Source organism: Callorhinchus milii, unplaced genomic scaffold (genome assembly GCF_018977255.1).
Source record: "Callorhinchus milii isolate IMCB2004 unplaced genomic scaffold, IMCB_Cmil_1.0 Scaffold1, whole genome shotgun sequence".
NCBI classification, from domain to species: domain Eukaryota; kingdom Metazoa; phylum Chordata; class Chondrichthyes; order Chimaeriformes; family Callorhinchidae; genus Callorhinchus; species Callorhinchus milii.
In genome coordinates this window covers 14,488,940-14,504,535 of record NW_024704742.1, presented here as the reverse complement: position 1 = coordinate 14,504,535, position 15,596 = coordinate 14,488,940, and the positions used below count along the sequence as shown (strand labels likewise).

The 15,596-nt window shown below is 40.7% G+C and overlaps 1 protein-coding gene across 1 annotated transcript in view; it reads left to right on the top strand.

The window, feature by feature from the left end:
* Positions 1–15,596, top strand: part of sec24d (SEC24 homolog D, COPII coat complex component) — a 113,587-nt gene that overhangs the window by 65,275 nt on the left and 32,716 nt on the right. The window contains exons 11-12 of the mRNA XM_042337359.1: positions 430–545; positions 10,590–10,714. Of these exons, the coding sequence (XP_042193293.1) occupies positions 430–545; positions 10,590–10,714 (241 nt within the window). The remainder of the gene's footprint in view (positions 1–429; positions 546–10,589; positions 10,715–15,596) is intronic.

Here is a 15,596-nt window from a genome sequence, read left to right as displayed (position 1 = left end):
TACAAACACAGACATCACTTTACAGATAAACTCAGTGAAGAACTTTGAAGCATCACAATATGATAAAGCGCTACATCAAATGCAAGAATTATTTTTTATTTATTAAAATAGATTTTAATTTTATAAAGCCTTAGTCAAATCAGAAATATGCATGGTCTTTAAAACAACTGCTTTAGACAAGGGTTGGTAGTATGGCTATGAATGTGGTTTATTGAAAATGTGTTTATCAGGGTCATGAATTATTCAGTGCAGTGCTACTGAGTAAATCCCCACTTTGCAACTCACAACTTTCAGTACCAGAAAATTGTGGAAAATTATTTGCAATTGTGCTTTCAAAAGTTGCAAAAGGCATTCTATCCATAGATGAGTTTATAGTTGCTCTTGACATTCTTTTATTTTTAAGAATTTTTAAAATCTTTTTGTCTTCAGTCCCTCCATTCTATTTTCAACATCTGGACCACATAGGCAGAAGAGTGGACTACTATGAGAGACCAGAGCTGTCTCTTGGATCCTATGAATTCATAGCGACTTTGGATTACTGCAAAGTAAGTATTTCTGGTATTTGAATCATTTTCCCGTATTATTAATCTGAATCCTTTTCTTCCCAGCCATTCAAACACAGTAAAACTCACATAAGTCGGACCATGACATTTAATTTGATTTAAGCAAAGCCCAAGTTGCAGGCAAGCTGTATGAGTTGTATAAAATCTGATTTAATCAATAATCACATTCATAATTTGGTGATGAGTCAAGTCGACCTTTCCTGTGATTCAGTTCCTCTTGACCCGTCGCCACATGCGTACTTACCGGCAAGCGTTGTAATCTCATTGAATCATGGGCAAGGAAGTTCTTCTATGCATGTGTCAACGGATCAAAACTATGTTTCCCGCTTTTCAATGCAGCCGGCTGGTACGTGCATATGCGTTGCCAGGTCAGGACAACATTCCTCGTAATTCAATGTAGCCGGTAAGTCTTGAGTCATGGAGGGTATGTGAGCGGAGTTACGAGTTAGCAGTTGATTAATACAATCATTGCAAAGAAATTATAAGAAACTGAATGGGACTTGGGTGAATATATGACTAAGGTGCTAATACTATTGATAAAGATAAGACTTATGTGAGTTTCACTATAGTTTATTTCCTGATCACTAACCCAGAGCTGCTGCTTGGCATTTTTTTCAGTTGGCAGTATTTTGTCTCAGCTGCCACAAATTCAAGCTCTTTTAATACTGCAAACGTTTTGTTAACCACATATAATACATATAAAAGTATTTGTATACTTTTCTAATATGGACTTAGCCAAATACATTCACATAAATTAGGTTGTCACATGTTAAGGCAGTTCAGGGAGTTTTCTTTACATACTGGTTATTAAGCCTACTTATTTCTGTCCACTGTTCTGCATTGAGCTTGAATGAATGTATTTACAGTATTTTTTTCTCCACTAAGCAGACCAGTCACTACACACATCTGAGCATATGTTGCATTTTTCCAGCTGTCCAAAATTTGACTGCCAGCCAGGTTCAAGCAAATGTTTTTTTACTGTTCATTTGAGTTTCCTTCACTTGGCTCCTCCCCACCCACCCCCCCATGCCCAAATGGTTTGTTAACTCAAAAAATATAAGAGTACTAATGCTCTTTCAAAGAGGGTAAATAGAGCAGTGAGATAGGATTTAAGTTAGTGGGGCAAGGATAGGGGAACCGATCCCTAATAAATGATATTCCTAATAATTAACTGATAAAGCAGGAAGGAGTTGGCCAAGATTAAGGTAAGAGGAAGATGGAAAGAGGAGTGAAGGACAACTAGATTCATAGCTGGAATATCATTAACATGAGTTATGAGGAGAGGCTGTGGAAGCTTGGAATGTTCGCAAGGCTCTTTTTTGAAATGTTTAATTTTACAAAGATTACAAAGAACATACAGATCTTAGTGTTTAATGGAACTGAGCCCTAATCATAAGTTTAACATGGGCAACATGACAATGCAGTGAATATCACAGTGACTATGTGGAATAGACTCTCCAGGGCCACAGCTTAGGCAGATTTTGCAGTTAATTTGATAGTTATTGTTTTTATAGGAATTTGATAGTTATTTGAAGAAGTCTTAATTTAAGGGATGTGGAAGATAAAGTAATATTCAACTGTTTACCTTTTTTAACCTTGACCACATGCAAGAAAGAGTGTCCGAAGTATGATTTAATATACATATATTTATTTTTACAACAGATTTCTGCCCAGTCCGTTTTAAACATGGATTTGTTTGGGCTTGGTTTACTGTTTGAATTGAATTATTGCAAAGGTAAAATGAAAGTTTATTTGAGTTTCCTTCACTTGGCTCACCCCCAACTCCACCCCATGCCCACCCCAGAGTATGTTTATTAATGACAGAAGAGTTGATCACATATGATCAATGTCAAAAGGTTTTGTTTTGGTAAAATAGAAGAATAAATAAGTAATAATCAGGCAACATTATGAAAACTAATGTCACTTTTTAAAAAAGAAAACTTGGTATTTCATTCCATTTGTATCCCATTGTTGCTAAAAGAATATCACTGCATCATTAACCTTCCAATTTATACTTCAAAGAGTTCCATTTATAAATTATTGGAGACCACCTATGCAGAATTATACAAAGTTAAATGGTTGCATGTGATATGTGTTACCAGTTAGTTGAAACACACATTAGCTGTAGGGTCAGTTTGAATTACAGGGCCTAAAGATATAACAAGGATATATACATAAAAATATAAAAATGAGGCTCTAAACCATATAATCAGAAGACACATTTGCTGGGTAAACTTTTCCTTTTTTTGTTATTGTAACAACATCCTTAATATAAATCTGTAATAAAAATGAACTTTATTGTCTCTTGTTGAGATGAATTGCGTTAAGCTGAACCTCCATTCAATAAAAACAAAACGTTTGCGGAGAGACATGGCCCAGGCCTTTAAAATAGGAGGCACAATGCTGTAGCTGTAAGCAGGCTATTGGAGTTAGACTGTGAGACCAGAACTTTAGGGGATTGATTTCAAATTAAAAAGACTCAATCGGAGATTGAGAGATTGAGAGATTAGAGATTAGAAGAGTTTCTTTTTCCCTCCCACGGAGTGGATATGTAAAACAAATCCCCGAACAAAAGCAGTTGACATTGCATCAATTAATTCCTTAAACAAAACTCGATAAGTATCTGCTTGAGAACAGTATGGAAGGATATAAATGCTACAAGCTGAAATGAGTAAATACTCCACCGGAAACAATGATTTCTGTGCTCCAGGATACACAGGGAAGGAGACCACATGATATTGTGGATGGATGAGAATTCTATTTTGTTTTACTGGATTATCTTTCCGGTTCAGCAAGTACCTAATACAATAGAGGCTTCAAGAGGTTAGCTTGTTTGTGGAGGAGCAAGGAAATGGAATGACGTTTTCCATGTTTTCTTACGGCTTGTGTACTTATGTTAGATCAAGCCCTTTTAGTCTAGAACGTTTCACAGATTCAGACTTCCAGTTTTCTAAACCAGTGGACATGCCCATAAAAATGAACAAACTGACTAACTAGACAAACAAAACTCAACTACTGAGTGCAAAAAACTGTCCCATTTTTGCTAAAAGAATATCACTGCATCATTAACCTTATATCCAATAAAATCGACAGCTTTCACTCGTCAAGTGCTTTGAAGTGTTTTGACATTATGGACGCAATATCAAATACAAGATTTACTGTTAGCTTGCACGCAAATTATTGTGAATACACAATTATGTTGAGTTAATAAAAAAATATATTTCAGAATGAAGTATTTACCAGTGGGTTAACATGAGAGAAAGTAACATCAGTTGAAGACTAAGTCCCAAGCTTTATACAATCATATTGAATTCTGCAGGGTGATTGCACTGGATGCTGCTGGAGAACAAGACCCACTTAAATCCTATTGATTCACATGATTGACCTCATTCTTGCCAAGGATTGAGGAAACCCAATGGTCTAAATGTAGTTCACTTTGCCCACTGAACAACACATTATCCTTTACAAGACTATCTGCAGGAAATGTAATCGTTTTAAGATGGTATTTCGATTTACTTCCACGATTGGTTTGATCACACTTGGACTGATTACATTTCTTCTCCTTTTTTTCTTCCTTTAATTTAATGCATTTTCAGGTCATTTAAATGCATACACTGGACTCTAACAAATTGTGGCATCTGCGTTAAATCCAGAGGTGTCAAAGATATATTAAGCTTGGCTTCAGTGAAAATCTTTGTTTCGTGGACAACAGAAGTTGGCTGAGTTTCAAAAGTATTACATCCAGCTTCAGCATTCATAATACTCCTAGGACAGAACAGTATAAGTGCAAGTTATCACTCTTTCCCTCAACTCTAATTACAATAATGTGGCTTGAGCCTAATATGAGTATTTCCTACTGTACTTGTGTTACACATTTTATTTTGCTTAGGAATTATATTTGTGGCCTCTTTAAGTGAAAGTACCATATTTAGAGCCAATTGATAGTGAATTGTTTTTGGAATTGTGCCATGATCTCTCTACCATTGGAAACTGGGATGAGAACTTCACAATAGAGGGTGGAAAATTCCATTACCCCAATCTGGGCCAGTGATAAACTTAATTGATTTCCCAGGAAAAGTAAATTCCTGCTTTCACACTCCCTCAACTCCTGTATCCCTCTCTCCACTGCCTCCAAACCTATCACTACCACCCGTGGAAGAAGATCTCCCCGCAATCCCTCTCCGCTGCCCTGAAGTCCTCTGAACTCCTCCCCCTCTGGCCCACCTCCCGCACCAATCCATCCTCTGCGTTTACTCTCCTCTACAGCACCCTCTCCAATACATTCCTTGCCCCCCCTCATGTCCCGAACTTCCTCCTATTCCCAATCCTCACCCTGGTTCACCAGCCACCTCCGCTCACTCAAGGGCCAGGTGTGGGCTGCCGAACACACTTGGCTCAAATCCGGCCTAACGGTCCACCGGCACATCTGGCTGGACCACATCAAAACCTACCACTCCGCTCTCGCCTCGGCCAAATCGTCCTTCTACTCCAGGCGAAGGGCAACCCCAGGCTCCTGTTCTCCACCATCAATCGGTTTCTCCGCCCTCCCCCTCAGGCCTCGCAGATTCTTTCCTCCGACTTCCACTGTGAGAAAATGCTGGATTTCCTCAAGTCCAAAATCGAGGGAATCCACTCAGCTGCCATTGCCCTCGCAACTTCCACACCCCCACCACACTCCAACCACTACCCACCCTCCTTCCACACCTTTGCACCTGTCACCCCCTCCTCTGTCATCACTTGCATATCCTCCATGAAGCTCACCACCTGCTCCCTGGACCCCATCCCCACCCCTCTCCTTAAATCCCAGCTCCGCCTCCTTGCCCCAATACTCACCAACATCATCAACCTCTCCCTGTCATCTGACACTGTTCCTACAAAACAGCTACTATCACTCCTACCTCGAAGAAACCTTCCCTTGACACATCACAGCTATCCAGCTACCGGCCCATTTCCCACCTTCCTTTTCTGTCTAAGGTCCTTGCGAGTACCTCGCCTGCCAGCTTCGCTCTTTCCTCTCCACCCACTCACTCCATGAGCCCCTCCAATTGCTCTGGTCAAGGTCACAAATGGTATCCTGACCATGTGTGACCAGGGCTCCTTCTGCCTCCTTGTCCTCCTTGACCTCTCCGCCGCCTTTGATGCTGTGGACCACTCAGTCCTTCTCCACCGCCTCTCTTCCCACTTCAATCTTCAAAGTTATGTCTTTGACTGGTTCAGGTCCTACCTTTCACACTGCCTCCACATCGTCTCTGCAAACAGCTTCTCCTCCAAACCCCGCACCGTCTTGTGCGGTGTTCCTTAGGGCTCTGTCCTCGGTCCCCTCCTCTTCATCCTCTACATGCTCCCCCTTGGTGACATCACCCACAGACATGGGGTAAATTTCCACATGTATGCAAATGACACCCAATTCTATCTCTCTGCCTCCACCCTCAACTCCAGGTCTACTGGCGTCCTGACCGACTGCCTGTCCAACATCAAGGCCTGGACGAGGGACAACTTTCTTGAACTCAACGTCAGCAAGACCGAGGCCCTCCTGATTTGCTCGTGCCAGTGCCTCCGCACCTCAGGCGGTGGCAGCATCAGCCTCCACGGCTGCACACTCAAGTTCACTAAGCCAGTCAGGAACCTGGGTGTCATAAGAACATAAGAATTAGCAGCATTCGGCTCCTCGAGCCTGCCCCGGCATTTGATAAGATCATGGCTGATCTTCAGAACTAACTCTAATTACCTGCCATATCCCCTAATTCCTCTTTTTTTAAAAATCTGTCAATCTCAGCCTTGAAGATGTTCAAGGACTGAGCAACTACAGCCTTCTGGGGTAGTGAACTCCATAAATTCACTATCCTCTGAGTGAAGAAATGTTTCCTCAACTCAATCTACGCTGCACCCCCTTTAGGGCAAGTATGTCCTTTTTTAAATAAGGAGACCAAAACTGCACACAATACTCTAGGTGCGGTCTCACCAAGGCCCTATACAGTTGCAGCAAGACTTCCCTACTCTTATACTCCAAACCTTTTGCAATGAACGCTAACCTTTTGCAATGTTCGCCTTCTTAGTTGCTTGCTGCACCTGCAAACTAGCTTTTTCAGACTGGTGTACAAGGACACCCAAATCCCTCTGAACACTAACACTAATCTCTCCCCCTCAAGAAAATAATCTGTTTTTCTGTTTTTGCTACCTAGGTGAATAACTTCACACTTCCCCACATTAAATTCCATCCGCCACCTACTCGCCCACTCCCCTGCCGGTCTATTGCATCATCCTCAGAGTTTACTCTCCCACCTAGATTAGTGTCGTCCGCGAATTTAGATATGTTACATTCAATGTCCTCGTCTAGATCATTGATGTAAATTGTAAATAGCTGAGGCCCAATCACTGATCCTTGTGGCACTCGGAGTCAAGACTCTAGCATTTGAAGGAAGAGTTTCCACATATCAAATCCAATAGGTGATTGGGTGTGATTTCTGTTGTTCAACAGGAACTCTGCTCCTGGGCATGTTACAGCTGTTACTTACCGATTGGGGCGATGCACATTTGGTTACCAACAGGATTTGATATTTGTAAAAAGTGTTTTTAAATTCAGTTGCAAATGTCATATTTTAGCCCTCTACTCTTTCTAGTCATTAAATATTGCATGAGAAGCCAGTGTCAGCAGGCCTGTAACATTCCATTGGGGGAGCCGAGCTGGAGGAGGTGGGGAATTATCCAAACTTGTTGCTCCAGATCTTTATCCAGTGACACTTACTGTAAGTGCATAAGGTGGTCACAACTTGGCTATGATTCCTCTCATGGTCGAATGGTCTGCCAACACTTAATTGTACAAGCTCAGAGAAAAATTGGCTGCATGAAACTTCTGGCATCCATGCACTGTATCCTAGAAAGGAAAATCAACGGGGGAAAAAATCTTTATTTAATAACTCTTGTTTACATTTCTTACAACAATAAATAGTTCCAAATGGAGGTGTTATAGTAATCACTATAAAACAGTACATATTATTTAGTAACCAGGAAAAGTCCCAGTGTGGGAGGAAATGGGGAAGACCAAACTTGAGACAGTGGAAATTTTTATCCAGGAACATGTTGTCTCCAGATTTGTGAAATGCGTTGCCAAAACTGGAGATGTTAATATAATAATAATAATGCAAATGCATTTTCAGCCTCCACCACTTTGAAATTTTAGTCTCATTTCCGGAAGAAGCTTATGGGAAAATTATCTGCTGTTACCTTACATTATGATTGGCACGATTACGTGAGATATCGTGCAAACGCAAAACATCAACATTGAAACTCCAGTGCACTTTCCAATAAATCCTGTGAAGTGGTTTAAGATGCTTTGATGGTATGATAAGGCTCTATCTCAAATGCAAGGTTTATTATTGTTGGAAATTGATTTTTGTATTCTCTGCTATCAAAAAAACAACAGCAGAGGCTGAGAAGAGCATTTAATATCAGGTAAATTTGCCCCTGGCAATTTTCCACAGCTCCACTACCATTATTTGGGTCTGGCTAATCGCACAAGTTACATTACCTCTAAAACAGTGTCTACCTCTGCCACTACTTCTGCTTTGGGCTGCAAAGACACATATCTAAGCTTGACTACACCAATGCTCTGCTTGCCAGACTCTCACATTGAAATTCCTCCACAATCTGTCCCCACCCTATCTCTATGATCTCCTTCAGTCCAACTGACCCAGCCGCTCCCTGTGCTCAGCAAACACTGTTCTGTTTCATGTCCCTCATCCTATCCGCCCCCACCATTGGTGGGTAGGCTTTCAGTCACTCTGCCTTCTCTCTCTGGAACTGCATCCCAGAGTTCCTCCAACTTGCTCCCTTCCTTCTCTCATTCAAGGTATGTCTCAAAACATAGCTGTTTGACCACTCTTTCAGTCATCTTTCCGCTCCCCACCTTCCTTGACTCCCACTCCCAGCTCGGGTGCCCAGACCAGCATTGGTACTTTGAGACTTACTCATGATGGGAAATGTGCTACGTAAATATGAATAGTATTGTAATTTATTTATAATGAACATTTGATGTGATCATGTTTATTACACAATGATATCAAACTTTCCCGTGTGCATGGAACACCACTAAGTCTGGTTGCACAGAAGAGGCAATAGAAGTTACAAGTCCAAGTATGTTTTGCTAAATACACCACTGGCAATCGATACATTGCCTCCAGAGGTGGGCATTCCTCACAAGGCAAATGGGGATTGTGGACAGAATGTACTCAACAACTTGCATTTATATCCGACCTTCACACGCCCTTGCAAGAGACAGTTGTCAGCCTCCAAAGTATGCACCTCTGGTTCAACCATTCAATTTGAAGCTAACATCAGTTAACAACGACAACAAGATTACATTTGTATCGTGCCTTTCACATCGGGAGGATGTCCCAAGGTGCTGAAAAAACTTGTATTTATATAGTACCCTATAACATTGAAACATGTCAAAGTGCTTCACAAGCAATTACTGTCAAGTGCCAGTTCCAGTGGGGCAGATTGTGCTGTTACAGACATGATGGGCCTCCTTCTGCGATAAAAACGTTGTATGATTTTACCTCCCAAATATTTCAAGGAAGGCTTTATTGGCCCTGAAGTAGTTTTCGCTGTTACTGTGCAGTTCGTACCAAGTATATTTCAAACATATGAGTATATTTCCAAGAATAGAAAAGTATTTTCTTCCCCTGGAAATCCCAAACAAATCATAACATAAACATATTTTAATGGCTTAAAAAGTTATTAAAATGGAAACGTAATACTCCTTTCATTGGATTTTGTTCCCTGGCGCTTCACATAAAACATTGCTACAGTCCTTTACAGGGTTTCTGTATAAGGCACTGTTAGTGGTTCTAATTTTATCCAATTGTTTAAGCACGATTCTTCACTGTTGTATAAACAATAGGCTAAAATTAGAATCTCTGAAAAGGGACACTTCTCATAAATAAATTGGGATGAAGTGTGTGATGCAATTAAATAAACAAAAGCATTTTACTGACACAGTTTTTACATTGTGGCTCAGGAGACTCGAAATGCGGCGCATTGCAAGCTCTGCCACTTTCATATTGCCTCTGGACTTCAAGAGGGCACTTGCAACAACTAGCGATTGCTTAGACGTATTAGTCTTGATATCATCACATAACAACAACAAGATTACATTTGTATAGCACCTTTCACGTCGGGAGGACAGCATTTCAGACCCGAGCTGGAGTCGGGGGAGTGGGGGGGAGAAAGGAGGGGGTGGCCGATGGCATGGTCGAAGAGGAGGGTTTTGAGGTGGGACTTGAAGGAAGCTAAGGAGGGGGCGAGGTGGAGTGACCGGGGGATGGAATTCCAGAGGTTGGGGGCAGAGTGGCTGATGGCTCTCCCGCCAATGGTGGGGTGGGTCGGGGGACGTGGAGCAGGCCGGAGCTGGCTGAGCGGAGGGAACGGGTGGGTTGGTAGGGGGTTAGGAGATCGCAGAAGTAGGGTGGGGCGAGGCCATGGAGGGCAAAACTATCATAATAACATAAGAATATAAAATAATCCTTAGATTCAGTAGAGAGCCATTCATGTCAGCAGGATATCTCAAAGCGCTTCACGGGATATATATTAAAATGTAGTGACTAAGATTTTTTNAGTAGGAAAGATGTTTTGTGCACAGTAATGTCTCATGCATATAAACAAAATGGCATCAGAAATGTTAAGAGTTAAATGTTAAGAAACATCAGTCTCTGCATAAAGAAGTTCCTCCTAAACTTCTTTTTTAGATCTACTACAAACTCTCTTATATTTATGCCCTCTAGTTAGAGTTAGCCTCAGTTGTCCTGGTCTAGGAAAAGTGAAATATCAACCAGGATCCCATTCCAGGTGATTAGTTAGTGTTCCAGGATTGGGTTAGGCTTATCTACTGACATTCGCTGTCCCCACTCACATGGAGAATGTAACCTGGAGTCAATGGCCAAGAATAGTAATCTGAACAATACAGTCTTCAGATCACTATTTAAAATAAAATTATTTTCTGTTTATACGTACTTGTTTTATTTACAGAATAACAAGCCTCCTAACCCACCTGCCTTCATCTTCATGATTGATGTGTCATACAGCAATATCAAGAGTGGATGTGTCAGCTTAGTATGTGAGGAGTTAAAAACACTGCTGGATAAATTACCCAGGTAAGGAGTTATGCGTAGCTTTGAAAATCATGGCCTGGTCAGGAGAGAGTGGTATCTTATTATTGACAATATGTATCTGGTGGTGTTATATTTGAAAATAATAAATAGTCCTAGCATTTTATATAGCATCTTTCATGCCATCGAGATGTCTCAAAACTCTTCAAAAAAATATGCTGCAAAGTGGCTTGCCTGTGTATTTTATACCTAGATGCATTACCCACAAAGATCAATTGTATTGGCTTCATTTGAAATGCTCACTTAGAAGAGCAGCAGTGTCTGCAGTGCCCCTTACCCGAGAAATAGGAAAAATCAGCCATTCAAGTGGTTCTCCAATTGTCAGCATTCTTGCCATTATAAGATTGTGTCACCGCGCTGGAAATTTTATCAAATAGTGGAGAATAAGATACGCTCAACTATCAAGTTTAGTTAGTTTACAGGTGGTTCACATAATCACCTTGATGTTTCCTGCTGTTAATAAAATACTATCCACTGACATCTGCTGAAATGTGAGGAAATATGGGTGTCATGTGAGGCCAGGATTGAACGCAGCTGTGATTATGGGTTGCAATCCAGGGATTTCGGGAGCAGCATCCCGAGATTGCAATCCGTACTTGTGTGCCCTACGCCCAGTGATATAGCCTGGCAGCATTCCCTGTCTAGGTTCACAATTGAAAAATATCTAGGTATATGAGTTGCCAACAAGTGGCAGGTGCTGAGGAAGTGTGCCATAGCAGACAGTGATATATTGAAGTAAAGGTCACAATGTTAATACACCCATTCAATGCATGCTTCTTTCTTTAATTTCATGGTAAATTTGCCAGGCAAAAAAAGAAGCTAGACGTAATTTACCAAACACACAAAAAAAATCCTAGATCTGTGAGATAAATTCTTCATGAAACCTCTTGTCCTAATGTTGAAAAGAGGCTTTTTAAAAAAAACAAGAAATTCAAGAAATTCTTTCTGTTGTCAGTGAGCTGCAGTGCATTCATTATATTTGTTCAAAAAGCAGAGTGCTGTCAGAACATGTGAGGTAGCTGGCTTAATAAAAAGCATATTGAAGCCCCCCAAAAAAGCGGTTTGGAAAAAAGGACCAGTACATTTGTTTGGAGCATAAGAATTGGAACAGAGCAGAGAAACAGATGTGCAGATTAACGAGAAGCCACGTGGGCTGGTAACCTGCTTCTCATCTCTTAAAATTAGAAAAATACAGCACTGACAAGTTCAAAATGCAAAGTATCACAAGGTCTCTTATACCTGAACAACCAAAAAACATATATGGAGTTTAATCCAATTCAACAGTCCTGCATGATTATGTTCAAGCATTCTGGCATGCTATCCTGTGTGAAGGGCGCTTTATAAATGCAAGTTGTTGTTGTTGTTGTACAGCTTTTGTAAGTTAACTTTTAGCTTTTTTACCCCCGAATTGTCTCTGAATAACAGAATTGTTCCCAGAGGGAAAAAAAATTCTCTTTGTGTCAATGTCCATTAAGGTTATTACCTCATGTATACATATAGTTTTAAAAATAAAAAAAATCTGTCATACTGTATGTACCCACAACATATACAGTCAATTCACTTTAGTCTATTCTGTGAAGTGCTTTGAAATGTCTCGAAGACATGATAAGGCGCTATATCAAATGCAACGATTATTATTATGTGCAACAAGTAGAACTCACTGTGTTACACAGTGAATTCCATTTGTTGCACATAATAATAATAATCCTTGCATTTGATATTTAACCGAATGGTAAAGATACAATTGTGTTATATTCTGGCAGCCTCTATAAATGTCATATCACAATAGGAGCAATGTGATCTGTTTATATAGTGGCTTGCTAACTGCAGATTTAAAAATATATATTGATAAATGGAAAGGTAAATTGAGCAGCAATCGGTTGTATATGTATGACCCAAGTCATGGCAAGATATCGGAACCCCAAAGGGATTAGTTGATTTCTGCAGTATCAGTTTATGTTGAGTCCAGATCATGAGAACATATGGAAAAAGAAAATAATAATTTTGTGGGCAAAACGCAGCAGCCAATTGTGCACAGCAGTGTCCCACAAACAGTTTAATGGATTATCCCCAGGAAAAGTGATCCACCAATTGACTAACAACCGTTTACCTACTTACTGCTCGGTAAACAGAGGCATGTGGAGTAAGGAAACTTGTCCAATGTTTCACCGTAGCTGGAAATCGAAACCAGGTCCTCTCGCTTGCAAGGCGAGTACTCTAACCACTAAGCTACAGGACTCCACAAAGGGGATTTGGCTCATTATACCCATTCCCTCTGCAGTTTGTGCAAAATCGTATTATATCACAGACTTCATCCATCCATTCATGATCTTATGTCTGGAATTTAGGAATACAGGACCTGAAAGACCATTGCAGACCAACTCACTGATCTAAAAATAAATCCTAAATAATATTCATATATTTACAAAAGCTGAAACAATATGAAAAGTGAGATAAGATGGGTCTGTTTTCTTTCTCTGTGTTCAGTGTTCTTCTTTTGTTTGACAGTTACATTAGTGCTTTGAGACATCCTCCTGGAGTGAAAGACAATATATAAATGTGAATTGTATTGTATTCCATTATAGTTCAGGATAAAGTGTAGTGATTGTTCCAGTGTAGAGTTTGATTACATTAAGAACAGTTGTTTCATAATAACTGAAACCATTTCCATGAAAAAGTGACCTCATATTGCCTTAGGAGAATGCAGCCATTATATAGCAACCAAAGTTAATCTCCACCATACTGTCCTTGGAAAACTACCATACACTTCAAATGGATGTGCTGGTTGAGTATGTAATCCATTGGATAGAGGTTTATGAACTGGCCCAGGTTCAGTGGCTTTGTTCGGATCCAATTAAATCCGGTGGTTTAACTAATTCCACCACTGCTTGCCTAGTCTCCGTTTTACACAGCAATCTAAAAGCTACAGTTAAAAACCTGAAGGTCTCAATTTCTCTACCAGCTCTATCTGTGATTAATTTTTTGTTCTCACAGTGAGCCATGGTAGAGTTCACCAATTTGGGGTACCCAGTCTAAGCACAATTAGAGGCATAGAATCCAAATTAGATGTAGATTGAAGCTCCCTTTGTGAGTCCAAATATGTTGTATATCACACAAGCTCAGGTAGAGCAGCTCCTTCCCCCTCACTGAACAAATATGATATAATAATAATCCTTGCATTTGATATAGTGCCTTATCACGATTTTGAGATGTCTCAAAGCACTTCACAATATACTGTAAAGTGAATTGACTGTATATTTTGTGGGCGAAACGCGGTAGCCAATTACGGACAGCAGTGTCCCACAAACAGTCGTGGATTGAGTGACCAAATATTATTCTTTTTTTAAAGGAAACTTGCCGCTCCTGATCCTAGTTATCGAGCTCTTTTCCCCTTGAAGCGACGAGTTATCAGGAGTTTACTGCAGTGGGAACATTCAGTACGCAGTCAGTCACCATGCACTTTTATCTGAACCTTTATATTTAACTCCTTTCAGTGATCCACACACCAGTGGAGCAGGGCAGAGTCGAGAGGAACTGGGGACTCCTGTGAGCTTTAATTCTCTCACCATTCTAATTGAGATTGGCAAATTAGTGCCCAATGAAGTATAGTATTGTCCCAACCAGGAACATTAACTCTTTAGACTATCCAACTTTCACCAAATTATTATGCATCAATTTCCCTCATGTGAAGTTAATTTTACCTGACAAACATTTTAGAGATTGATCAAACTCTGAAATCTCAACATATGCTATAGATTTGAGTGCCATTTATTCCAGGCTTTGATGAACATTGCGAACAAAATTGAATTCACTCCACATCTTGAGAGAAGCCATGAAATCTGATGCAGATGTTCTGTTATCCTAGTGCAGATGTCTGGACAGCTCATTTTCATCTTGGTTGACAGTACATGATTTTTTTTACTATAGTCTTGTATGCTTCCTTGTTTCTTTCTTTAGAAGCAGAGCATTATCAAATTTAAATATCTCAAAGTGCTTCACGGTGATTGTCAAGTTTCGCAATTGATTTTTGCAGGCAAATGAGGGTGCCCTTTTGTGCACAGCATAGTACCACTAATTGTATCTGAAGGATTGTTGTTGGGGGGGGAAGATGTCCAAAAGAGCAATCAAAGAGGAAGATCTTGAGGCAGACCTTGAAGGACGTGAGGGAAAGGGTGAGTCAAAGAGACTGTTTGGATGGAATCCTACAGGGTGTGATAACCTGAAAGCCCAACCAGCGATGGTGAGGTGAAGGATGAAAAGCAGGCTGTTGCCTGATAAGGGGAGGAAATGACCAGATTTCTAGGTTTTGAGGAGGTTACAGAAGTAGGGTGGGGCAAAACCATGGAGGGATTTAAAGGTTCTGATGAGGATCTTGAGCTCGACTCGCTGGTTGATGGGGAGCCAGTAGAGCCAGGCTCAAGGATCCTGGAGTGGGAGAGGGCACGAGTTGCAGCTTATGGAGAAAAGAGATGGAAAATTGGGCAAGCTGAGAGCTAGTGTAGTTAAGCCTGGATGTGATGGCTGCATGATTTAGGGACATGGCAGGCTGAGGAGCGGTGATAATGTTACGGAGGTGGGGGAAAGCTGAGCAGGGCAGAACACGAATATAGATTTTTAAAGGACAATTGAGAGTTGAACAAGACACCAAGGTTCCTCACAGACTCTGAGGTGGAGTGTGCATCCAAATAGTTTGATGCTGCCAGTACCTGAGGTGAGAAGGCACTGACAGGAACCAAGTAGGAGAGCCTCTGTCTTGTCGATATCCAACTGGAGAAGTTAGAGCTCATCCAGAACTTGATATCTGAAAGCCAGTTGGTCAGAAAATCAGTGATCCTGGAATCAAGAGATAGAGTTGGATGTCATCTGC